The following is a 26,686-nucleotide window of genomic DNA, read 5'->3' as shown; positions in this document are numbered from 1 at the left end:
CTCTCTGCTCCGCCTTGTCCAGAGCCGTGGCACTGGTGACGCCCCATTCATCTGGTGAGCGCTCAGGCAGACAGTAGCAGCAAAGACACTTTGGGCCTCCTTGTGCTGTGCTCACTGATCACATCCTTCCAGCCTCCAACGTTCATCTTCTTCGTCAGCTGAGGAGGAGCGCAGTGCCCACTCACGTGTCTGTGTGTTTGCTTTGCAGGGGGGCACTGGAGGCCTACGTCCAGTCCGTGCGTGCCAGAGAAGGGAAGGAGTTTGCGCCAGTCTACCCCATAATGATTCAGATCCTGCAGAAGGCCACCTCTGTCATTCAGTGAGACTGCAGAAGTTGACAAGTGACGTCTGGCTTGACATCAGGCAGCCGCCGTCCTGAGCAGTGACTTCTACCTTTCATCTTCTATTTCTAAAGTCAATATTTTTAAAGAAATGAATAAAGTGCAAATCTTGACCTGTCTTTTTGTTTCTTTGTGCAGTTCAGTTGGTAACTTTGTGACCTTTCCCTCTGTTTACATTAATAAATAAAAACAAGCAGCAGCAGCAAAGCAACACATTACAGTTTTACAGTTTTATTTTCTAATACACAACCATTTTGTGCAAGAGTTTTTGCGGGGGCAGCGACCTGTACAACGTCACAGAGAAGATAAGTGGACACTGAAGCAGCAGTGGCACCACCGCCGTTCAGAAGAGGACTCTTATTGAAGACATGTCTGAAGTGAATAAAGTGCAAGAAGACCCGGAGCGGCCGTCCACCCGGGCGTCACGTGTGCTCGCCCCTCGACTACGGTACATAATATGGCAACATAGACATCCACAGAAGTATATGTGTGGGGAGAAATACAGATACATATTTAATATTACATTACCTCCCCAGTCTGTCAGACATACGGTAGATAGAACTGAGTTACACGTGTGCAATATGAAGTATACAAATAGAATTCAAAGGATGGCGGTAATAAAGCATTTTCAATTCCCCTTTTTTACATTTGAAAATAGACATTTGTGTACATCTCCTTTGCTCCCTACTTTAGCACCACAGGGTTTTCAGTTTTTCAAGCCTATACATGAAATTACCTGAAAGAAACTTTGGAAGAGTAAGGCATCTCGGTCATTAAGAAAATATTGAAGCATAGTTAAGAGGCTACGTTACATGGATAGTCTAACTTGGTTTTTTTTTTTTTTTTTTTTTTTTGTATTTGCCTATAAAAGCAAAACTTTGTGATTTTTATCACAGAAAGCTGGAAAGAAAAAAAAAAAAAACATCACAACAACACCTCATAGGAGACTGTGAAGGCAGTCGCTGTGTCGTCACGTTCATCCAGTTCAGATTGCAATGGCAGGTAAACTCAGACGCCTAATTCTGTTGTGAGCCCTGCGAATGACAGGAGAAGTGGCGTTAGCACGTCAGGCAGGTCACATCTCAGCTCGGCCTGCAGACAGACGACACGAATCAGCCTGGCAAGAAAGCAGATGCCAAAAGAAACCCACTGCTGCCCTCTAGTGTCTATCTGTAGTAACAGCAGCAGGCTAATGTCCACCACTGCACCTCAGCTGAGAGGCCCCGGTGTGTTCACTGCTTAGGTCACCACTGAGGTGACGACACAATCAACTGGGAGGCAGGACAGGCAGCCTTTCTGTCGAGGCCTACATCATAAACCTCTTTTAAGTGAGGGGTGTTTCTGCTTTTCTGTGTGACACGTCTTATCACAAATCAGACCAACCTTCAACTGACAGTCATAATAGTGAGTGCCGGCAATGGAGGATGAGGAAGGCAGAGGCCTCACTGTGAAGTGACCTCAGCGGCGGCAGCTATTAAGCAGAGCGCCACAGCAGTCAGCGCTGCCACTCTACACATACAGCAGCCGGCGGTCAATCGGCAGCAGTGTGGAGGTGGCACGTTCTCCCTGCTTCTACATGGGGTTTCCTCCAGCAGTGATGAAGACACCTGACCTCGTGCCAGATGTGTCCTGAACAGGTCTGTTGCTCATGTCGCTGCCAAGGTGGACTCCAAGCTGGATTGTGTCATTACAGTCATGGCACAGAGCAGGGAATACTGCAGAGTGATCAGCATAAATCACCAGGAGTGAGAAATCCGTGCCAGGCGGTCTATGCTGAAGGGGTAACCACAGCCTGGCAAATGCAACAGGTAATCCAAGGAAGTGCAGAGAAACTCCAGCAGGTTGGATTAGGACCTCTGCATCCCCTTGAACTGCTGTTACAACATGCAGAAGATCACATTGCAAAGGACTGCAGGTTTGGCCTAATAGTGTGGACCTTTAAAGGAAGGCTCCCCCAAATCGTGTTACTAGCCACCTGTAGTTGTAGTGCTGGCTGAGAAAAATGTGGAATCTTGCGTTTCCACACAGTACACGGAGAACGTTTCTGATAGAATTGAAGACTGTGGTTACCAACAATAGACAGCAGCAAATAACACCAAAAGCCCCTGAAAAAACTCGCAGCACATAATCCACGTCAAGTCATCCAGGCGAATGCTCACAATGTTCCAAATTCATGCATTTTACTAAAATACTGCTGAATAAACCATTTCTGGAAAACACTATTGGGAACAAAAATGGAGCAGACACAGCTGCAAATGAGCACTTGGACTGAAGAGCCGTCTACCCCCTCATTCATCGGCCACAAGTCCAGCGCAGTAGTGGCTTATTCAGGGGCTTACGGTGTGCTTCCTGTGATTAAAAGTTAAGGATGGAGCTGCGTTACCTGAAATGGACTACAATTCCCATCAGTCATGGGATCAAAGTGTCACTAGGAAGCCTCAGCTGTTCACAGATAGAACATAAGAAGCCAGCAGAGGTTGCGCCTGTCGTGTTTGTTGTTACACTGCTGTAGTAAAACCTCTCCGTTTACTGACATGCAGATGGATTACAGCTTTTTTTCTCTCTTTCTCTGGATTTGTGTTCTTTGTCCTACAGTTGCTCGTTTATGTGGTTTCATCCACTTTGGAAATGTCGTTCCTCTTGGGGGCACGCTCCAAATCTTCATCAAAACAAACGTGCCATAGAAGGACAAACCTTACATTACTTTCAGGAGTCCACCTTAGTTCACAAGAGCGTTTCCCAGATGACCTGACACATGGACTACGTGACACAAGTAACGCAAGTTTCTTTTTTGTATCGTTTGTTGTGGTCCAGCATTGGTCACCATAGGCTCCCATCCTATCAGACACTCCCGTTACCTCATCTGTGAATGAAAACTTGAGAACAGATTTTTTTTTTTACTTGGCCATCACTACACTCTACATGGATGGGGACAGATAACATATAAAACAAATTCCAGTTTTGGTTGGAGTACTCCTCTAAGAAATATTTGGATAAAAATGTTTGGTATGGGGGAAAAAAAAAAAACCCCGACCTGAAGGAGAGGGCAGCAGACGATGGCAACTCTTCACCAAACACAACATCACGTATCGATACTTCATCCGGCACTGCAAGCTGCTACAAGACAACACTTGAGAAAGAGCAGTCATGAGTGTGACGGACAACATACTGACTTGAATCATGGAAACTGCTGTCACGTCATTGTCTAACCCGCTTAATCCAGACCAGGGTCACGGGGGGTGCTGGAGCCTATCCCAACTAGCATAGGGCACAAGGCAGGAATAAACCCTGGACGTGGCGCCAGTCCATCGCAGGGCAAACACACAAATGGGCCAATTCAGCATCACCAGTTTACTCAACATGTGTGTCTGGGCTGTGGGATGAAACCCACGCAGCCACAGGGAGAACAAGCAAACTCCATGCAGGGAGGACGCTGGACATGGACCCTGGTCTCCTGACTGAGGCAGCAATGCTACCACTGCACTTCTAAACTTAATGTAAACTATTACATTAAATTTAAATAAACCGCCACTAGAAGGAAGAAATGTTATTAAAATTTTTGAACTCCTCATCAACTCACGGAATTTGTTCTTTTCCTTTTCCAGCAATCTGGATTGAGACGCTTCTGCTCTTCTGCTAAGGCTTTAGCTTCCATCGTGTACATTCGCCTCTCCTCATTTTTCATCTTCTTCCATCGATCTCCAAGAATCACACTTATGGCTCTGTGAAAGAAATGGTAGGATGAGACATGCAAGGCAAAAGGCTCATTGCAGCACAAAACACAGAGTGGTTCAGCGGGCATCAATTCCCAAATGTGCCTGAAACCTCCACTTGGCTTCCCAGAGAATCTGATCCGGAATGACTGGCAACCAATGATAAAGTCTGCAATGTCTCCCGCCCGTCTCTGCTGCCGTTCTAGTAGCCACTCACTCCTAGCTGCTTGCACTCACTACTTCTTCAGTTCCACACATACTGGATGTGCAGCTTCTCCTGGTCTGGAGTCAGGGTTTTCCCATCTAACTGTCCTGTCTTGAGCTGAGCTGAACAGGAATGTTCGAGACTTCAATTACTGCAATACTGCTACGCAACTGATCAGGATGATATGCATTTCAAAGATGTTCTGAAGGAAACACACAAGTCAGGTCATCCCCATAGCTGCTTAATCCGTGAGGATGGTCGAGGGCCACTGGTCAGCCCTGGATCGGGTGCCAGCCAATCACAGGGCCAACTCACATAGCCAATTTGGAATCGGCCACCAAACTAATCTGCACATCTCTGGGAGTGTGTGAGGAAAACTGAAGGAGAACCTGGTGGAACATGGACAAGTTCAGGAAACTGTAGCACTAACTGTGCCGCCCAAATCAAGTCAAATATGTGACACATATGCAATGCAAGTCGTGAATGTGAACTATTACTGTACAGTGAGGGGGCTCAAAGGGTCTTCATCTGTCAATCAATCACATGTGCTTTAAAAGCAGAACTGTTGTTATTGTATTTTTCTGCAGTTCATTTCTGTTCTGTTAATGTTGCCCTAGAAGGCAGTACAGCACGGCCTGTCCAAGCCCACCTGGACTCTGGGGAGACACCGCCATATCCCGGGTTCTTTAAATGGTATTGTGAGGATGGTGCCAAGTGTTACTTGTGAAATAAAGAACTTGACTACATTACAATGTGCAAGTAACATGATCCACCTTCAGTTGTGTGGAATCACAAAGTGCCAATGACCATAAATCCCTGTTTTTGGGTGCCAATGACACAAAAGTTGGTTTTATCTCTTAAAAACATTTCCAGTGAAACCGCCACTGAATGAAGCAGACTCCCACTGCAGTGATGTGCAGGTTCCTGAACAAATGGCCACAAGAGTAGAGCAGCAGCACAAGAGAAAGGAGAAGCTTCAGGTGTGCTCCTTCCACTCCCATGCTGTGGTCCACTAGTACCTCCATGCACCCCCCCCCCCTGCCAAGGTGGTTACACGCTTAAGTATCCAGCTTTGTATCTACCGCATACTAATGAGGGTTTTGTGCTGCATGTTCTGAAGTTGATCACACTGGGCTGAACTTATTCTTCAGTTGGCAGTGACAAACACCAGAGACCCTAAATGCTTACCCATCACTCACATCTTTGAGATGAAATATCACGTAAAGCCCCCCCACATGCACCCAAATTGCTCAAGGACTCGCTCAGAAGCTCATGTTTCATGTTAGCAACTGTTTAACGTGCCATTAATGACAAAAGCCAAGATTCAGCCTCTTCTCTGTGACAGTGCAGCATACAGCAGGGCCGTTTATGTGTCCATCAACTTGCCTGCTCAAGCTTCATGGTAGGGCTCAGCTGGATGTGCAGAGACCCTTGTAATGCTAACTCTCTTATACAGGGTGAGCCAAAATGAAGTACCAATTTTCTCAAAGTCATTGTGCGAGGTAGAAGCAGCCAAGTGGGTTGGGGTGGAAGGTCCTTTGATAGGCGACCCCTTGTAGTTTTCAGTCGGCAACATGCCTTGGTCCGGAGCGCACCGTACTTTCACTGTCGAGGCATTCTTCAAAAACAACAAATTCATCACTACACAACACGCCTTCTGAACGCTCTTCAGCATTCCTATTAACAGTGACATCCCAAATCGGAAAATAATTCTTCAGTGGTTGGCTAAATTTAGACAGACGGGTACAACATTGAACAGAAAATCTCCAGGCCGTCCTCTGACTGTACGAACGCCTGAAAACATCCAAGCTGTAAGGGCATCAATTCTGCAGTCTCCTAGATGTTCAGCATGCAAACATGCTTCTGCCTCAGGCATTTCCAACATGTCTTTGAGGAGGATTTTGCATGAGGACTTTAATTTGCATCCTTACAAAATGATGGTAGCGCAGGAACTCACCGAGAGAGACTGGGAGAGCCAAAGAGAGTTGTATGCGAATATTCTGCAAACCATTCATTGAGATACCATGGTCATGTGCTGCGATGAGGCACATTTCCATTTGAATAGTTGTGTAAATAAGCAAAATTTTCACTACTGGGTTGAAACCAACATTCATGAACTTTACCAGAGACCCCAGCACAGTAAGCGTGTTACAGTTTGGTGCGTCACTGCAGAATTTGGCATTGTAGGCCCTTACTTTTTTCAGGAGGGGGGAGCAATGGTCACCGTCACTTCAGAATGTTACAATGAAATGCTAGAGAACTTTTTGTGGCCCCAACTGGAAGAAAAGGATTTGGTGGATGCTTGGCTTCAACAGGATGGAGCAACAGCTCATGCAGCGCGGAGATCCATGCAAGTTTTGCAGGAGATGTTTCCGGGGAAGCTGATCTTCCTGCGCAGCGATGTCGGGTGGCCTTAACGTTTGCCTGATGTCGCACTGTGCGATTTCTTCTTGTGGGGTTATCTCAAGTCGAAGATATACACACACCAACCTCAAAAACTAGAAGTCCTCAAGGAGGCTGTTCGCCACAAAATCACTGCTATTCCCCTTGAAATGGCTGAACGAGACATACGAGCATTCAGAAATCGTCTCAAAAAGTGTACCACTAATGATGGCCACCACCATGAAGACATCATTTTTAAAACACAGTAGAAAAACATCTATTTTATATACCATTTCTTGTGCCTTTATGAAATGTATTTTATTTTGTAGCGTTCTTGTAGAATAAACATTTGAAATGTGGTACTTCTTTTTGGCTCACCCTGTACTTACAAACTCAATCATTTACAGCTGCAGTGCTAATTTCACTGTCCTGATTGGTTCTATCTGATGTTGTATTGTATTGGTTCTCTCTGTACCTGCTGATGTGGACACTAAATAAAGTAGATGCACTGGATCACAAACGTGTACCACAATCCTTTTCTAAACTGACTAAATTAGAAGCCCATTTCAGTTTCAACCCTAACATCATCTCTGAACATAAGGCGAGGCCATGACTAGATAGATCTTTTATCAGTATGAAGTCATGATCACAAAAACTCTAAAATATTCAAAGTATAAACAATCAGCGCTACAAACACAACGCAGTCAGCTGCGCTTTAGGAATGCAACTCAAGACACATAAAGGCCCTGTGACTTCACACCCCATCCTTTTGCCTAATGCTTATTGTTTTCATTGCATCATTTTTTGGTCTTCAGGAACATATGCAATTTACAAGTAAAATAATGTATCAGTTTGTGTATTTGCTATTCCAGAATTAGTCTTTTAGCACAATACACCCATTAATTTTATGCAAATATCAGATAAGATGCACAAAGGAGTCAACAGAGGCTTGTGCTGCGATGTTCATGGCTGTCTCACTGTGTTACCACAATCACTCGGTTGCTTGTACCCCACCGTACCGAGTTGGGCCTGCAGGTTACGTGTCTGTCACTAACACTGAAACACGAGCAACTTCAGGTTTAGGACGTGTACTTCAGAGGGAAAATAATCCAAAGCAATCACATAAAATCCAACATTCTCTGGTGGCACTGAAGCAAAACAGCACTTCTGTTTTGGATTAACAAACTTGAGACTCTGCTGTCGTAAATTTTACAGTTTTTATGTCTTTTTAACTTTTTATGGAATGCAAACTTTAAACATCCTTCACAGCACCAGCCTAATTTATGGGTAGTGTAAAATAATAAGCACAATATTTACACATCTCCACTTCAACCTGGAGACAGTCGAGTTGGAGCTGGGTTTGTATTTTTCACAGAAACCAGACTTAGTTTTATAGAGAGCCTCAGATTAAAAACTCCACAGCGAGGTACTGACCTGTTGTCCTTCCCTGGATACATCTGTGTATATTCGACTCTGTATTTTTTAGCAAATAACATGAAGGCATTCATTGGTCTTTTGCACTTGTTAGATGTTGTTGTCCCTGAGTTGTGACCTTTGTTAGCTTTACTGTAAAAAGTACAAGACTGGGCTGTTCCAGATGGCACAAAGTCTCTGCTTGATTGTTCAAAGTCCGGGCTGACAGCACCTCCGCTGGATAGGGAAGCCCGACGCTGGCGAGCCATGCTGCTTAACACGTATACAGCTGAGGAATCCAAGGGAGTAAAATCGTAACTAGGACAGAGAGAAGAGAGACAAAATTAAAACGGTTAGCAGAGAAAAATACTTAGTGATTCACATGCTTGTGTTTCCAAAGACATTATTTCATTAAAAACACTGTACGACTATCTAAGAACTCAATATCCTGAAAAAGGCACAGCAGTGGAGTCGAAGTCTGGGGCGATTATTGGGTTACAGGAGTCGGCAAAAAAAAAAAAAAAAAACTCAATAATATTAATTGTAATATAATGTGTTAAACTTTCCAGTTTCACATATGGTAATTCAATAAAATTATTTTTCTTCTAGCCTTTTGGTAAAAATAGAGCCTATTTTTAAATGTTGTTAGTGTAATTTAATAAATAATGTAAAAAAGCCACAGCAACATCACTATAGCTTTTAAACTCAAACTTTAACAGGTTAGGGTGCTAACAAGTAGCCTGATGATTCATGATGAAAGATGAAATGCCTTGTATCTTATGGGTTTTCAATCAGCACAGCAAATATATTAGTCTAACTGCAAACACAGGCTTCACAGATGGGCTTGGTGGTACCATAAATTGGTCAGATAGAAGTCTTCATCAGGACATGGTGGCTCTCTGAAATCCTTTACATCTGCTTACTTTGAAAGGGAATGCCCTCTCTCAATAGCTCTCCGAGAATTCCTTACATACACATTTGCATCTGTGGACTTTAAACGGGGACCCCGAAATGTTTAAGAGGCCTCCAACACATCGTATCTGTGGTTATTTTCTTCAGTTTCAAGCACTAGTAAAAACAACCCCAAAAGTCTGAACATGTAACTAATGAAAAACACAAAAAGAAATACTTGAGTGAATGATGTAAAAAAGTGAAAAATCACAAACATCTAATTGTGACAATAATACACTCAAAATTTCACCTTCTTACTACTGATTATGAACTGATCTAATCCAGGAATGTTTTTACTCGTGTACAATTGTTCAAGAGTAAGCAGCTCCAGTGAAATCATATCACTTATTATTTGATTGATGTCTTTATCCAAGGTGACTTACAACACCTGAGATAACAACTGGTAACATTTCTTTTGTTTTTTCCAGTTGGAGCACAGGCAGGTCACGTGACTTGCACAAGGTCACACAGTGTCAATAGTGGGATTTGAACCCACACCCTCAGAGGTGGAAGTCCAAGATCCAAAGACTTAGCCACCTCACCACACTGCCTGCTAAAGATATTAGCCTCTGATAGGAACCCCACAAATACTGTATACTGAAAAGTACTTGGTTAGATAATATTTTCTGATACATCCAATAAACTGAAGGCACTACAACTGAGACCCATTGACTTATGTTATTAAACAAAAAAGAATCATAAAATACTTTTCCATAATAGAATGAGGCAATTTGTGGCAATAAGGAAAAATAAACCCTTTTCCAGGATATGTATCCTTGCACTATTTTGTGTGTTATTAAGCAGAATGTCTCAGTTTAGCAATTATCAGTTATTAACTGATCAAATGGTGCAGACATGTTTAGTTGCTTTTACTCAATCGATATCCACATAAAGTTCAAAAACACATGAAGACAATATTAAGTCCCATTGTATAATTGTCTAGGGTTCATGGACTACAACGTATTAGCTGTTTTTAATTTGTAAATGCATTCTCCATAACATCCCACCTCTACTTGTGATATACAACAACTGTAGTGCCTTTGATGCATGCTGGGATGAAGATCTGCTTTCTTGCTGTGCACTTGGTGTACAATGAAACTTTTATAATGTTTGGATGAATACAATTCTATTTAATGACTATGGTATGATTAGTTCAAACAAGGTTTATGGCCGTCTAATTAGCAATTCTCTCTGACTGACCACACTATAGACAAGGAATACAACTCCACAATGTCTTAGGCTTAAACATAAAAAAATGGCATAACATTGCAGAGTTGCAGTTAGTATCAGAATTTATTCCTATTAAAGACAGGATTCTTGACCAATTAAAGAGTAGAAGAGGTGGATCTTCAATTCAAACACATTGTATTGTGGTAATAAGCCTTTTCCATTTATCTGTTGCACTGCGTTTTCCTGCAAAAAAATACATGTATTTTGCACGTTCTGAGTACATGATTGGATAACTGACATGTGCATTATGCGACACACATTACTCAAGAAATTTTTTTCTTTTTCATCATGGAATTTTTTTTCACCAGTGGGTCCCATTCAGTTTCAATCTTGGTTATGTCTTTCCTCCATGAAAACATGAGATTAAAATATTTTCTTGGCCACCACAACAAATTACATGGGGTAAGTAACATATTAAAAAAAAATCATTTTTGGGTATAAAACTTCTGCAAATCAGTTCAATATGAAGGCTTTATTAACATAAAATGCTGATTGTTAGAATAGCACACATATTTTTACCTTGCAATCCAAACAGAAAGTAAAATTAGTAGTAAAAGTCATCAACAAAAAAGCTGTATTTCAATTTGTCTTTAATGAGATTCTATCAAGAAACAGATGAATAAATAATAACCTACTTAACTCAAATTAAAACAAATACCAACATTACACCTTACCTCCTGAATGTATCAAATACAACAGAGTCATCAAAGTTTATGGCATCTGGATGTCCTGGAGGTAGGCATAGGTCTCCAACCTGCATCTCGTAACAGGGGATTCCATGCTGAACAACAGTCAGGCTTGGATAGAAGGAAGACCAACCTGGCCAAAAAAGAAAGAAAGAAAAAGTACACGTTACAGCAGTTTTCAGAAGTACAAGATGTGAAGTGAATGTGGGTATGGAAGGCAGCACTGGTAGCCTACAAATCTGAACATGAAAACAAGAAACATAAAAAACAGAAGGATGGATAATTTATTATACCTTTGCTTTTAACATAAAAAGGATGATCCAACTGGCACTCTGCTGTTAAAAGTCCATATTCTGGTAAGCCTGGATCAAATGTCAGTTTCAGAACTGACTGACCAAAGGAAACACTTTCTTCGTGCGCCACTAATTTTAGACCTTCAGACCCATAATTCTGCAAAACAATAAACAAAAAAAAACTTACTAAAATATTTATAGATGTTTTAAAATGAAAGGTTTCATGGAGTGAAGAGATACTGCCTGTAATATTGACAGTCAAATCCTTCACTACCCAGCCTGTGTGCTGAAGCATAACATTGCACTTAATGGGAGATAGTCTTTTTAAATTTCACAACAAAAGTCCATCACACATCCTTCCTCAGCACTGAAGAATATTGTCAATTGTGAAGCAGAAACTGAATGACTATTCAAGTCAGAAAGATCTTTGAGACACCTAGCAGTCATCTCCAGGTACATTCTCACTCACATGCTATCTTGCCAGAATAGGCATATACAGTAACAATGTTCTCTTCAATCAAGAAAACATACCACATTAATCAATTTACTTGGGATCTGGTGGTCATCAAGAAACTCCTTTCAATCTACAGAAAATCAAGTACCCCAGCCAAAATTTCCAAAACTAAAACATTAATATATTAAAATACAAAACCAACTGAATAATTATTAAAAGCAACACAAAAGCCACTGGGCTGCATGGTGATGCAGTGCGTAGCGCTGCTGCCTCACAGTAAGAAGACCTGGGTTCACTTCCCAGGTCCTCCCTGCATGGAGTTTGCATGTTCTCCCCGTGTCTGCGTGGGTTTCCTCCCATAGTCCAAAGACATGCAGGTTAGGTGCACTGGTGATCCTAAAATGTCCCTAGTGTGTGCTGGGTGTGTGCCCTGTGGCGGGCTGGCGCCCTGCCCGGCGTTTGTCCCTGCCTTGCACCCTGTGTTGGCTGGGATTGGCTCCAGCAGACCCCCGTGACCCTGTGTTATAATATAGCGGGTTGGAAAATGACTGACAAAAACCACCACCGAACACAAAAAGAAAATGTAGAAAAATAAAATTATCATTCTATGTCCCTGCTTCTCCTTTTAACTAGTAGTAGTAGAACTGTCATGTGCACAGACTATAATTTGTTTAATACTAATCTTCTCACTATTATGGATAATTACTTATGAATTATTATTATTATTATTTGCATTAATATAGCGCTTTTCTCACTACTCAAAGCGCTTAGCAATTGCAGGTTAAGGGCCTTGCTCAAGGGCCCAACAGAGTAGAGTCCCTTTTGGCATTTTACGGGATTCGAACCGGCAACCTTCTGATTGCCAGTGCAGATCCCTAGCCTCAGAGCCACCACTCCGCCTCTAATAACAATTAGAATAACAATTAGAAATGAAGAAGTCTCTTCTAAACTTTGAAAGCATGTGTTAAAAATAAACATAACCTGATGCACATGAAAAACCCCTTCTGTAACATTAAAGACATTAAACAGACTAGTGGGAAAAGTGAACAATCCATTGGCACAGGTGCTGTGTGTGTTCTCTGATGTTCAGTTATGATGGTGGTGTAGGAATCAATGAAGGTCTGAAAGAACTAGCAGCTATGCTGGCAAAAAAAAAAACATAGGAACTGAATAATATGCTTTTCAAATACATGATGTGTCACACCCCATCAAAAGGAGGTAAAAAGGACTGTTATTAAGGGAGATGATAACAAAGAGCCACAGGAGATGCAGAAATGAGTACGCAAAACGCCTGAATTGACACATTTGTATAATGACACCAGTAAAGGCACAGACAAGGATGCACAACATCCACCTCCTTATCTCACATTTAAATAAATAACTACATTAACATTACTGTCTAATTGGATATACAAACATGCAATGCTAGAATATAGCCACAGATTATAAACATGCAGTATATCCATAGATGCCAATGCTTATCAAAACTATTTGCTTATTTATGCCATATAGTCACACAATAGTCAAAATAACATGTGGAGCCAAGTAGCTGTGTTGTGTGTCTCTCTTCTGCTGCTACACTCATTAAATTGTACAAATTAATTATTAAGCATCAGTTACCTTGTGCTACTAAGCTCCTGAATGGATAACAGCAATTTTATTTTTTTTATTTTCTCTCAGCATCATGTGTTTTGTTCAGTTACTTTTGCTCTCTCCCTGCAATCCTGGCCATTTAAAGGACTAGAGGAATTGGGGCTGGGTATTTTAAGAGGATTTTACCTCTGTTCAGTATAAACTTTTTAACAAGTTGTCCCCAGACATACTGTATACTGTATATTCTCCTTTGAAAATCATGTGTGGCCCCACAAATCGTTTCTTGGGTCAATGGAGGATACCTAACCCAAACTACTCTCTTTTAAGACTTCTTCCCTGTGAGTGTCTCTCCTTCCAACACACTTCTTTTTTCTGAACTGTCTCCGAGGGTACAGTACAAAATATACTTCTTACCTGAAAGGGAGTCATCAGCTTTTACTCCTTGTTATTTCCAAAACAGCTGTAGCATTCTTTGATTTTTTCACTGCTTTCCTTTCTACAGAGCTCTTCTACCTATTCTTATACATTTACTTATGCTTCTCCATCCAGTCCAGTTCTAATAGCCTACATTTATTAAAAAATATTTTAATAAAACACCTATGTTAAATAATTGATTTCCATATACAATTCTATGGGCTTTTCATCCCCATAATTATGTAACAACTGGAGGATGTGACAGATCACAATTGGAGACATCATCATATATCATTAACACAAACTAAAAAAAGCATTTTGTTAACCTGAATAAAAACAAAACTAAAAGTTAAAAGAGTTAAAAATGAAAACTAAACTGAAGTGAAAATAAAAATAGATGGAAGGGAAAATGTTTCCACTTTTGTGAATAATCCAATTGCTGGTGTTACTCAACTTTAACTTAAAGCGTCCATATTCTAGCAGCACACAAAGTAGCATGTCAAGAAAAATCCCTCATTGCTGGTTTAAAGAGGAAGGAGAGCACACTGGCCCAACTCCTGCTACTTGACCTGGAAAGCCAATGCGTGTATCCTTTGAAAAACAACATTAAAGTGACCCAATTAGTTTTTGCTTTGTCAACCTATCACAAATGTTACTTGCTTTAAAGTTACTTTAGTCTGTGACACATGGAAAAGGAAAGCTTAATGACTAAATATTTTTACAAATAACCCATATCTGGGGGAAAAAAAAAAAAAAAAAAACCATTAAATCAGAGAAGACCTCCTGAGCTGGCAGTTTAGGATGAACTGCATCCACCATCTTACGGACAAAACTTGCAACAATTAAATGTATTCTACAGCAATAATATACTGAAGACAGGAAAAAAAATGGTTTCTGTAAAACATGAAACTGACATGCTGTGTGTTAAATAAACTCAACTGTGAAGATTACTGGCTTATGCTAAGAAGATCAACGTATCAGATTCCACTTATAGTAAATCTAACCATTTTCTTGTCCTTGCTCACTATAGTTACAATTTTGAAGGTGGCTTAATGGCAATGATGCAGTTTTCCTTTTCTTTCATCCCACTCATCTAGTTTTTTTTTTTTGAGAACTAACTCTGTATCTGGACTGACATCTGCCTTGAACCTGATGCTGTCAGGTTAGGGAGATTTGATCATGGATAGATAAATGGAAAACATATTGTTATAGCAAATTCAGTACATTTCTGGCTAGAAATGACATTTTCAAGTACAGAATACGAATCTGCTTTCAGACACTAAAATAAATACAATAATCTAGTAGTATCTAATATGCTGTCAAAAAAGTACACAGTTAAGTTGCCTGTGTCGATTTCTTTTTCTGGTTTGGTAACTTCCAGTCACGAGCAACTTAAAGCATATCTGTTCAGCTTGACGAATGAATGAACAAATCAATTAAATAAATTGCTTATGCCTGAACAGTTAAATAGGCTATAAATAGGCAATTTCAACAAAATACATTCATGTGTGTTCTGTAATGCATAAAAATTTAATATTATTTAACAAGGAATAGATGATGTTGCCCAGGTTAACTTAATCAGACTGGAATAATCCAATGTGTATGCTTTTCCTTTGGACAATTTGAAATATTCCTCATCTTCACTTCAGAGCAAAAACCTGTCCATTTATACAAACCTTTCCTTCAAAATGCATAGGTTTACTGTGTATAAAACTACTGTTATTGTTGATGTTTATATCACACACACATACATGTACTGTATATACAGCTGTGGTTTCACACTGAGTGGTTGAATATACAGTAATTACACTATTTGGTCTACAAAAGGCTAGTGAGTGAATTGGTGACGATCACCTCAGAATAATATCTTACAACAGGGATCTGAGGCAAAAAGCTTTCTTGAATGTTATCTACCCGATTATTATTATTATTATTATTACTATGCAACTTTTATTAGCCAGGGATAACTTTGCTTTGAACGACAGGAGGACAATGGTGGTGGGACAGGTGTTACTTACATGGAGTGTGCATCCTGATGGTGACACTAAAAGACAGAAGAGAAGCCAAAAGGCAGCAATGTTTACCCAGCTGAAGTGGATCACTGGATGAAGGAGAACTCATTCAAGCTGCTAAGGCTCTTATTGCAGAGCATGTCATGTTTAGGAATGTATGCTTTTTTATCATTTTCATACTCAAGAAGTAAGTGTTTTTGCCAGCTTTAACTTGGGTACATAAATTTACCCCAAAGACTCGCATTTGGGAGAATTCTTGTCCATCCATACATATGTAATGGTACAGACTATATATTCTGTAAATCTGCCATGGTGTGTGGGGTGGGGGTGGGGGCAATAAATATGGATGGGAATGCTGTGTTTCATTATGTCTGGTTTTTCCCTTTGGTATTTCTGTGCTATGTTTAGATATATTAGGTTTGTTAGTGTTCAACAGCATTCAGTATTACCAATATGCTTTTTACTGTCTGTTTGTTTTGTTGGTCAGGCCTGCAATGGAATGAAAGACAAGGGACAAAGATGAGCAAGGGACCTGCATACCACTTCAAGCAGTTTCTTAAATATATCCATCCATCTTCAAGATGAGGGGTCTTATGTGACACATGTACTTCAATGTCAATGTGGTGTGCCTATTGCCTGTTTAACACATTTTAATTTCAATTTATTAATCTGTGTTAGTTGAGGAGAATAGATCTGAACATTAGTTCATTCACTTTATGTGAGATTTTCTCCACATGTACTGATTTTCCTCCAACAATCCAAACATGCAAGTATGGCAATTTCAAATTTACCCTATGCAAGTGTAGGTGAATGTATAACTGTACACAATGATGTACTGGCACCCGGTAAGCCACAACGGCCTCAGTGACCATACATTACATAAAATTAGTCATAAAAGATAAACTGAACAGAATATTTTGAGATGTGTGGACAATATTTTAGAATGGTTGTTTATTTTCTTATTTACCTTCAGGGAATGACTTTGGGAGTCTCCCTCTTCCTCAAACTCATCTTCAGAATCTGCAACATCTTCAACATCCTGCCACTCAACATTATGGCCTTTATGAAAGCGCAGGCGTGAGCCTAAATGGGGAAAAAAAATATTTCTGTCATCCGGTATAGTCAGTACAACGCACGTCAGTGCATACTCATTAGTCTTACTAAGAGCAAATAAAAGAGTAATTTGATTGTGTAAAAAAAAAAAAAAAAAAAAAGTTGCTTGACCTTGCCCTTTGTTTTTTTATGCGTTTGCAAAAAAAAAAAAGCTTCTGTGTAAAAGTGAAATAAACAAGTGTTTCATTAATATTACACATATGTACAAAAGTACAACTTCTTCACAACTCTTTAAATAATAGGCAATAGTATTTACAGCTCTGTCTTGGTAACATTATGAAAAATGCATTATGTTCCAAAAAATTATGCTTCCAAAACAAATTGATTATTTTCCCCATTTCACAAGGAGAACACAGCAACACAAGTGAATTTCATTGTATGCAAAATAAATGAATCTGAATTGTCTAAACTGAAAACTGTAGCCCTATAAACCTGGGATTAATTCATCAAGCAACTTACTGCATGAAAAACAAATAATGTTAAGATTGTTAAACCATTTAAGCTCCCGAGTCCAATTCAAATACTGAATGTGCACTTTGTTCTGTATTTTTTTTCCCTCATAGAACTCCTGCTTTCGTTCCATTTCTTACAGTCATGCAGGTCAGACTGGCTGGCTGAAAACTCCAAACTGACCCTGTTGCTCTTGATGTTGGCGAGACTGGCTTCAGCTATCCACAACCCTGAACTGATCTATCTGGATGAGGAAATTAATTGATGGTTTAAAATAATATCTGTCCCCATCTCCCAAACAATTTCTGAAAATCGACATTTGATAATGTGCCCACATAATGCAGCACAGTATGTAAACGACACATCCACTTTAAAATAGGTTACCTTTTAAAAAGCAATGCCATACTGTGGATGGCCAGGAATGGGACCATCCCAGGTCATCATCATCCGACAATGAAGACATGCAGAAAATACCCGACTCTGATTCACTGTTTGTCTATAAATGTTAATGAAATAGACATCAATGTTAGAAGATTCATATTTGACAAAAACAACATATTAACTTTGGTGAAATAAAAGAAATCTTTCATTACAAGCTTGCTTCAACAGATAATAGACAAACTGTCTGAATAGATCATTTAATTTTTGGAGAATCTTTATTTACTGCACAGATTTGAAATTGAATTAACTTAGATTCAGACGATGCTAAAATATCAAGTATACCAAATACAGATCAACAATGTGGAACACCAGTTGCATGAAATTAGGCCTGTTCTTTATATAAAAAAATGGAATTTATAACACCTGACCACTAACAACTAAAGTAAATGCTTATTTATTTTCATAAGTAAATATTTATTTTCATATATACTGTGATCAAAACAAAACGTACTTAAATATCAAGATGTATCTTCTGCTTTTCTTCTACATTTTTGTGACAAAATTTCTAGTAGCAACTGTGTGCTGCGTTAATTTTGATAAAAGTTGAATCAATTCTAAGTTTCACTACCTAGCACAGAAAACTTTTTTTTTTAGTAGACACCTAAATCCTGCTTGTGCATGTGTCATTATTGTATTAAATGTCCATTCACTATTGTAGTTGAATAAAATTTGAACAAAAAACAAATTAATTGATCACAACAATTATGCATGTAGCAACTAATATAAAATTCTCAAACTGGCTTCATTTGGAGGTGTATTATAATTAAATCAAGTAAAATTAAACACAAACTTAATTACATGTCAGGGATGCGAAATCAAGTTCGAGCAAGTGGGCAATGGTCATACTGCAGTTTTATTGTAAACATTTCAATTTTGAATAAATCTTGTTTTTTGAACAAGTTCCTCAATTAATTGAATAGCTTGCTAAATATCTGTCTCAAATTATTAACAAAATGACTGATTTCTTGAAATTCAGAAAAATGATTACTGCTGCCACAACATTTAGTGCCAAAGAGTCTCCTCCTTTTGTTTCTTTTTGCTTTATTTAAGTTCTTTATTGTTTATTTATTAACCAAGGAGCAATTTTCCATTAGTCACCATACAGACCAGAATGCCAAATCAGTTAAAATTGTATTATATTCACCTGTTTCCATGTTTATTATATAGAAAGAAAAAAGTTGTTGGATTAAAATACTTTCTTGTCCACTTTGTTGATTTTTCTAAGGGAAGTAAAATATAAACTAGATAGAATTTCTAACACAGAAGAATCCTAACAGGTACAAGGAACAGTGTAGTGTGCAACAACAGTCACCATGTCACTGACATTTATGATCCTGTGGTATTTTTACATAATTACATGTGAATTTAGGCTCCATTTACACATATACAAATGTATAATGCATACACTAAAAAGCATATTACTTAATACAGACAAAGTATAGAATGATTAGAATTATGTTTAGGCTATAAACATTTAAAGAGTTAACTATGATGGTCTGAAATAATATTCTTCAATATAATTCTGGTTACAGAGAGAAGCAAGAACAAGAATGGACATTCAGAGCAAGTAACCGATTACTGAATTTATTTTTGAACAACATTAGAATAAAATTATACACCCACCAGTAACAACATTAAAACCACTGACAGGTGAAGTGAATAATATTGATTATCTTGTTACAATGACACCAGTAAAAGGGTGGGATCTATTAGGCAACAAGTGAACAGTCAGTTCTTGAAGGTGATGTGCTGGAAGTAAGATAAATGGGTGACCTCGACAACAGCAAAATATTGATGGCTAGGCAACTGGGTCAGAGCAGCTCCAAAATGGCAGGACTTGCATCACAGCTTGCTGCATATGAGGCTGCGCAGACTCAGTCTGGTCAGAATGCCAATGCTAACCTCTGTCTACTGCTAAAAGTGCCTACAATTGACATGCAAGTGTCAGAACTGGATTATGGAGCAATGGAAGAAGGGAGCCTGGTAAATCCCGTTTTCTTTTAGATCATGTGGGCAGCTGGGTTTGTATACATCGTTTATCTGGAGTAGAGATGGCAACATGATGCATTATGGGAAGGAGGCACCCCTATTGAGGCAGCACAATGCTCTCAGCAATGTTTTGCTAAGATACATGTCGATGTTACTTCGAAATGTCAACTGTAATCTTGAAATTGCCACTTTAATCTCATACGTTTATTTTGTCATTAAAGTAGAACATTGTGACTTTAAGATCGATTTTAATCTACTAGAGTTTCTCTAACCCCATCATAATTAAAGTAGTAAGTTAATTTCTTCGTATTCTATGTGTCCACCCGACTCAGTCATTAATCGTGCTACATGCTTCTTAAACTGGCTTTCTCTTCGACAGGTGCACGCAGGGAGTGATAGCCATACAGAATACATTACATTCATGATATTTCAGCTCTCTGAACATTTTAGAATACTAAGCTGTATACTTTCTCCATGTAACCAATCAGCTCACAATAAGCATCTATAATAAATGTAAAACCAGCTGTAAGCTTAGAACGCTGATTCTTCAAAACTTTTAAGGAACACTGAAAAATCTACAGTAGATATGTTTAATAATTCCATCCATCCAGGGTCACACGAGTCCCAGCAAGCACAGAGCGCAAGGCAGGAACAATCCTTGGATGGGGCGCCAGCTCACTGCTACCGCTGTGCCACCAAATGTTTTAATTATTAACAGTATACATTATTTAAATGAAGTTAACGATTTATCTGTAAAATATAATAGACATATTTTAACACATTTTCATCATAAAATGATATCAAGCATGCATCCTAGTATTCTAATAGCACACAGCTCCAAGAGGATAGCTCTTGAAAAACTAAACCAACTTAGAAACCAGTCATAATCACTTGTAAATAGAAGCTCTCTTCTATTGAATTCCTTTATTGTCACGTATGATACAATGAGACTCAATATGCAGTTCCTCCATAGGCTTATTTTCCTCTAAAATGATAAATAATAATAAAAAACATTGAAAAATGTTTTATGAAACTATTCATACAATATATTTATAGCTCTCGGGATGAAACGGTTTCTGAGCATCGAGGTCCATGCAGGAAAGCCCCTGAAGTGTTTGCTAATTTGGAGAAGTTCAAATAGACTTCAGCATGGGTGAATGGAATCCATGCAGATGCTGGTGGCTTTCCTAAGGCAGCATGTGCTATAAATGTCCTCCAGGACTGGAAACTATATATCCCGATAATCCTCTGCACTCCCAACATAACCTGCCATAGAGCTTTCTGATCAGCTGTTATGCAGATGTGATGCCACACAAATACAATGAGTTAAAATAATGTCAGTTGTGAACAGCACTGAGACTAACAATGCTAAAGCAGCTATGGTATTTGGAATAGTTTGGCCATTCTGTGCACCATTATATTGTTACAGAATCATTACAATCAAGTGCCTTAAATTTGATAAAGCCCACGTCATGGATGTGAATCTACAACGGAAGGGGAGACCACACAGTAACAGTGGCACTGCTTTGACGTTGGGTGCCACCCATTTGCAAAACCGAGCAGAAAAGTGCATACACATAGTGTGAGGCTACTGTGAAAATGTGTGTGGCTTTATGCCAAGTTTAGATTTTATACGTCTCGAGCATGGAAACAGGCGTATGCAACATTTTTGAGCTCACGCACTGTTTATACATAAGGCCCCAGATCTCAATCCAATTTAGCATCTGTGAGATGTGCTGGAAAAACAAGTTCAATCCATGGAGGTCAACCTCACAACTTACAGGACTTAAAGATTCTGATGCTAACGTCTTGGTGCCAGATACCACAGGATGCCCTCAGAGGTCTTGTGGAATCCTACACAATATTAGGCAGGTGGCTTTAGCATTGTGGCTGTGTATAAATGCAGATATCACACAATACTGCTGGCTTTCAGTCTATCTATCATAATGCTTTAACAACTTTGTCTTTTCGGAATTTAAGACATTGAGCTTTAGACCTTTTTCTTAGAGACAAATCATAAGCACATAGCTAAATAGCTAAAACTACTCAACAGACAAGAAACCCAATAATAACCCTGCTGGACCACAAATGCACTGATGATATCTTACCACTCTGTGACTAATAGCAGTTTGTTTCAAAGCGCTAAATTATCATTTATGTGGATTTCTAATGCTCATGTTTTGTGTGTTTTATTCTATGAAATATCCTGAGGTGCATATGCATGTTCGGAAAGATCAGGCAATTATTAATCCAAGCTATGAAATAAAATAACAACCCATTTTAAAATAACCCATGCATCTTTCTAAATACAAGCAGATTTTTTTTAATTTAAAAATGCCATTTCTCATAAACCAAAAGAATTATTTTCTGTGTACAAAGAAAATTTTCAGAATAAATGTCTGAAGCAAAGAATAGGAATTCCTATTTAAGGTTTTAGTGGAAAGGAATACAGGAAGAATTCAGTGTTAAGAAGGTATAACTTGTTTCTTCAGGCCCTTTGTGCTATACATAAAATTATCTTACAAAGTGCTGATTAGAGCAATAATGTGTGACACAAATCTAATACAATGGGCATTTGCTAAAAAAAAAACTCCCAAGGATATTCCTCTATGTATCACTTAATATGATACCACTTCCAATTTGTAAGTCAATGTTGTAAAAACAATTTTATTATTTTGTTGGACTAGAAAATACAATTGTATTTCAATTTTACCATCTTTATGCCCAACTACAAATAATACCCAGTAAGATCAATGTCTTTAAGGCTAATATTTTATAAGATGTAGTTTAAGAGAATGTTTGTGGAGGACTTTGTAACTGTTAACCTAGTAGAATGAAATATGTAGTATTAAGATAGTAAAACACTTTGTTTATTTTTATTCTACACTAAGGCAAGCTAATTTCAAAGTGTATATTCTAGCTAGAATAAGTAAGGGAAGCTGTTTTGTATACAGGTATATTGGTATTTGGTGCTCTTTAGGGTAATAAAAGGTGATGCATCTTAAATACTACAGTGACACCTGGTGGACAGACCTGCTAAACATTAGGCAAAATTCAAAGCTGCACTGTATTAAAAAAAAAAAAAAAAACAATATCCATTGAAATGCTCTGTTGCTAATCTAGGAAGACTGTGCATGTAATGCTAATATTTGTTTTTAAGTGTACTATTTATGATTAAGGTACAGGGTTACAAAAAAAAATACAAAATTACAAACAGAACATATAACTTTGGCAAACCTGAACAATGTATTATTAATATATTGTATTGTGCATCTTGCAATCTTGTGAAAAGTGCATTTATAAGTCTGAATAAAAGGAATACTTTAAAAACAAAACTGAATTTTAAATTGAAACAAGGAAATGAACAAGCAAATTAATTTTAAAAAACTGAATATAACTAAAATGTATACTGGGGCACAAAGGTGCAGTGGTTAGCTCTGTTATCTCAATATCTCACAGTCCAGACATTGAATCCTAAACCCAGACATTGCTTGTGTATTGTTGGCATGTAATCTGGAGCTTGTGTGGGTTTTCCAGCCACATCCCTAAGACATACATGTTATTTAAGCCATTTCACTCACATAGGAGCACTGCAGTGTGAGTTGGGCTGAGCGATATGGAAAAAAAACAAAAAAACATCACAATTTTTTTTGTATCAGTCGATATTGGTATATATCACAATATAAATCAAATCACTATTTCTGTCAAGCCTAAAGGTTCATTTTTTTCCTAAGTGAGATTTGAAGATACAAGTTTAATTTTGGTTTAAATATTATTTATTTTCTGTCAGAGGTTGAACATGACAAATGTACTGTAGAACATTATGAAACTGTACTCCAAATAAATAAAATGGTTATATATAATAAACTAAAATCTTAATTCTGACTGGTCAAAAGCTTCAAGTATTGCAGGAGAACACAAACAAAATGCACAACTAAATTCTTTGGACAATTCCAAATAAAACAAAATAGCTAATACAAAATAAAAAGTCTCAATTTTGACCAGTCAAAAGCTTTCACGTTTTACAGGAGAACACACTAAACTTGGTGGTCAAATTCAAATAAATAAAATCCTAATTCTAAAATTCTAAGATCTTAAATCTAACACTAACATTTTAAAGCTTCCAAGTTTTACAGGAGAATACAAAGTCAATTCTTTGGTCAGTTCTAAATACATAAAGTAGGTATTATTACAAAATAACATCTCAAATTCATTCCTTTGTATAGATTCAAACTGTTTTAAATGGTTGGGAAACAAACTCACAAATAAATAGACAGAAAAATTCTGTATATATCCTCAGTACAAATTCAAGCAGTTTTCAAACATAATGAAGGAGAACATAAACAAAATGGACATACTTACTCAGTTGTTGCCAGTTTATGCAGGTTTAAAAAAGAAAAGGCACAAGAAATCCCCACTAGTGCAGCACTTGCTTGTTTGGGTCTGAGACGGTAAAGTCTTGCATTGTACATGGTCTAAAGGATGGCACTGCTTCAGATGGTACAAAAGATTAGTGGTATTACCTGTCTTTGTGGGAACATGCTTTCGACACAATTTGCAGCCCACACTACTCTGCTTCTTCTTGGACTTGAAATAGCCAAAATATCTCCACACTACCAAATTCCTCTGACCCTTCTTTTGATCAATGTCCTTGTTTTTTGAACCTTGAGCTTTGTCCACTGGGGTGTCTTCTTCGGTAATGCCAATTTTTTTCAAATTTTCCTTAACCTCTCCGGATGTACCAGTGTGCATCCCAAACATTAGCACTGCTGCCAGCTCTGTGCTATGTGCGTCAACCTAACCTGATGTGTCTGTAACTCTATTCCAGCCACACGATTAGTTTGGCTCAGCACTATTCTCATTATCATTGGCTTTTTGTTTTGTAAGTCAAAACATGGATGGAATGAGTTGTATCGACCATTTCTTATGTACCACATACGGTTGCGTTCAAGTTCTCCCGCGGATAAGTTGGGACTTGATTTTACAGTGTAATTTCTGGTATTTTATAATGCCGGTCGTACAAGTCGAATGCGGAAAACTCATGCTATTGGTACAAGGGATTATGATATGCTAACGCCCACCTGAGAGATTAACCATGGAGTACACTGCCTTTTTTTGGAGCATTCAATCAGAAGGAAATATGAAGCTGGTTTTAAATGAAACATTGTTGAAGTATCAAAAGAAATTGGTAAGTGCACTGCTGCAACAAAATTTGATGTGTATGAGAAACTGATGCGAGATGGCTTTAAAAATTAAGTGTTGCATTTTTGAACGGGCACATAAGTTGGGGTCTGATTTTATGATCGATTGTTCAGGTTTCAAGACCCAACTTATACACAAGCATATACAATATCTATTGAGGAAAAGTCACCTCACGATAATTATCTTTATATCACCTAGCTGTAAGTGAGAGTGTGCATTTAATTGTACTAGACAATAAACCAGTATCTCATCCAGTGTGCCGTGCCTGGTACACGCCCAATGAGAGGTACTCATAGACAACCAAGCTATACAGACAAACCAAGTCATGTGGCTCCTCTAAACCATGAGGAGCTATACTTCTACTCCAAGGATCTTATGCACTGCGGAGCTCACATGGAGAGAGCCCGACAATCCTGCACAGGAAATTCATTTATGCTGGTTTTACTAGCAGTTTCCGTCTTTTAAGTCTCTGTTCCATATTCTTGGCCATAACTGAGAATGGGAGTTTTAGAACTACTGGTAAACATTAACACTAGAATCCCTGAAGCCTGTGAAAATATTCGTAATGCCGGGACACCTTCATTTTACTTGCACCTTCTCATCAATGTGTTAATTGCGCAGCAGTAGCACCTCTGTTTTGCAAAAGGGTCAATCAGCCATAAGCAGGCAGCATGCTATCCCATCCCCCACCTAGGTAGCTGAAGTCAGACACAACAGTCTCATAGCTGAAGTCTTTATCTGGGAGTGAGGGGTCTGGAATTGTATTGGAAAATAATATGTCGCTATTTGAAATACATACATTTCATGTATGTTCCCTGTTTACAATGATCTGGGTAAATGTAGGATGACATTTCTTGCCGTTGAACACATAACAAAAACAGAAATTGTTTTTCTTATGTTATAGTAATAACTTCAAAATGTTGCCATGACGTGTGTAATGTGTGAAGACTGAAGTCCAAGCATCAACTAAACACTTTCGCAAAAGCTATAACAAAACACGTGTGCTTGTACTAAAAAGAAAAAAAAATGAGGCAAGACTTCATTTTTGGAGTTGCTTATTCCCATCCGAATTGCATCACCCTAAGCTTTGAACCATTCCAGTGCAAGGCAGAAATCAATCTGAAGCCAAAACGACATCATCTTCTATAAAAGGCATACAGGCTACTTTTTAGCATCTTGGTCATGAAAATCATGGGCAGGAGAGGAGACAAACAGCATCCCTGCAGACTGACGAAGCTGCTTGGATGAGCAATGAAACGTTTCTACCTAACAAGAAAGAAATTCAGTTGCCATGACTCAACTACCAGATAATTTCATCTGGATGACTGAGAATCTTCACAGACATCCCTGTTGAAGTTCAATATCCAAAACTGAAAGAGCTCAACTTTATGACAAGTATGCAAATACAACCCTTGCTCATCATATATTTGCCATACAACACATAGCAGCAGCTCCAGAAGCCAATACTCTTTTATAAGATGCCATGGGGTACACATTCAGAAGTCTTTCCCAAGACCACAAAGCAAATTTAGACAGAACTAGCAAACTCTTACCACCCCCCAAATACCTGCGAAAGGACAAATGAGGTGATGGTTTGATATTAACTGGACTTATTTCTTAAATATAATAGTAGATGAATATCTCTCTCTCTCTGTCTCTCCTACTTGCTTTTTGTTTAACAGACATTTTCTAGGTTCACCCAGGTTAGCCAAAGTCCCACAAAATTTGGGGGAATAAAGTACAGCATATATATTTCATTAAATGCAATGAAACCTACTGGGTGTGCAGAAGTCCCTCAAGAATT

The 26,686-nt window shown here is 38.6% G+C and overlaps 2 protein-coding genes across 3 annotated transcripts in view; one reads left to right on the top strand and one right to left on the bottom strand.

Moving 5' to 3' along the window:
• The window catches only part of cog5 (component of oligomeric golgi complex 5), a 507,949-nt gene extending 507,495 nt beyond the window's left edge, over nucleotides 1-454 (top strand). The window contains exon 22 of the mRNA XM_028812938.2: nucleotides 209-454. Within this exon, the coding sequence (XP_028668771.1) occupies nucleotides 209-323 (115 nt within the window). The 3' untranslated portion in view covers nucleotides 324-454. The remainder of the gene's footprint in view (nucleotides 1-208) is intronic.
• A 102-nt stretch (nucleotides 455-556) lies between these two features.
• The window catches only part of hbp1 (HMG-box transcription factor 1), a 36,942-nt gene continuing 10,812 nt past the window's right edge, over nucleotides 557-26,686 (bottom strand). For both annotated transcript variants that reach the window (XM_028812949.2, XM_028812958.2), the window contains exons 5-11: nucleotides 17,635-17,746; nucleotides 16,655-16,770; nucleotides 11,215-11,371; nucleotides 10,910-11,054; nucleotides 8,076-8,372; nucleotides 3,922-4,063; nucleotides 557-1,375 (exon numbers count right to left, since the gene is read on the bottom strand). In XM_028812949.2, the coding sequence (XP_028668782.1) occupies nucleotides 1,358-1,375; nucleotides 3,922-4,063; nucleotides 8,076-8,372; nucleotides 10,910-11,054; nucleotides 11,215-11,371; nucleotides 16,655-16,770; nucleotides 17,635-17,746 (987 nt within the window). In that variant the 3' untranslated portion in view covers nucleotides 557-1,357. The remainder of the gene's footprint in view (nucleotides 1,376-3,921; nucleotides 4,064-8,075; nucleotides 8,373-10,909; nucleotides 11,055-11,214; nucleotides 11,372-16,654; nucleotides 16,771-17,634; nucleotides 17,747-26,686) is intronic.

The sequence above is a fragment of the Erpetoichthys calabaricus genome, chromosome 1 (assembly GCF_900747795.2).
Source record: "Erpetoichthys calabaricus chromosome 1, fErpCal1.3, whole genome shotgun sequence".
Lineage (NCBI taxonomy): Eukaryota > Metazoa > Chordata > Cladistia > Polypteriformes > Polypteridae > Erpetoichthys > Erpetoichthys calabaricus.
This window is presented reverse-complemented; position numbering and strand designations above follow the sequence as displayed.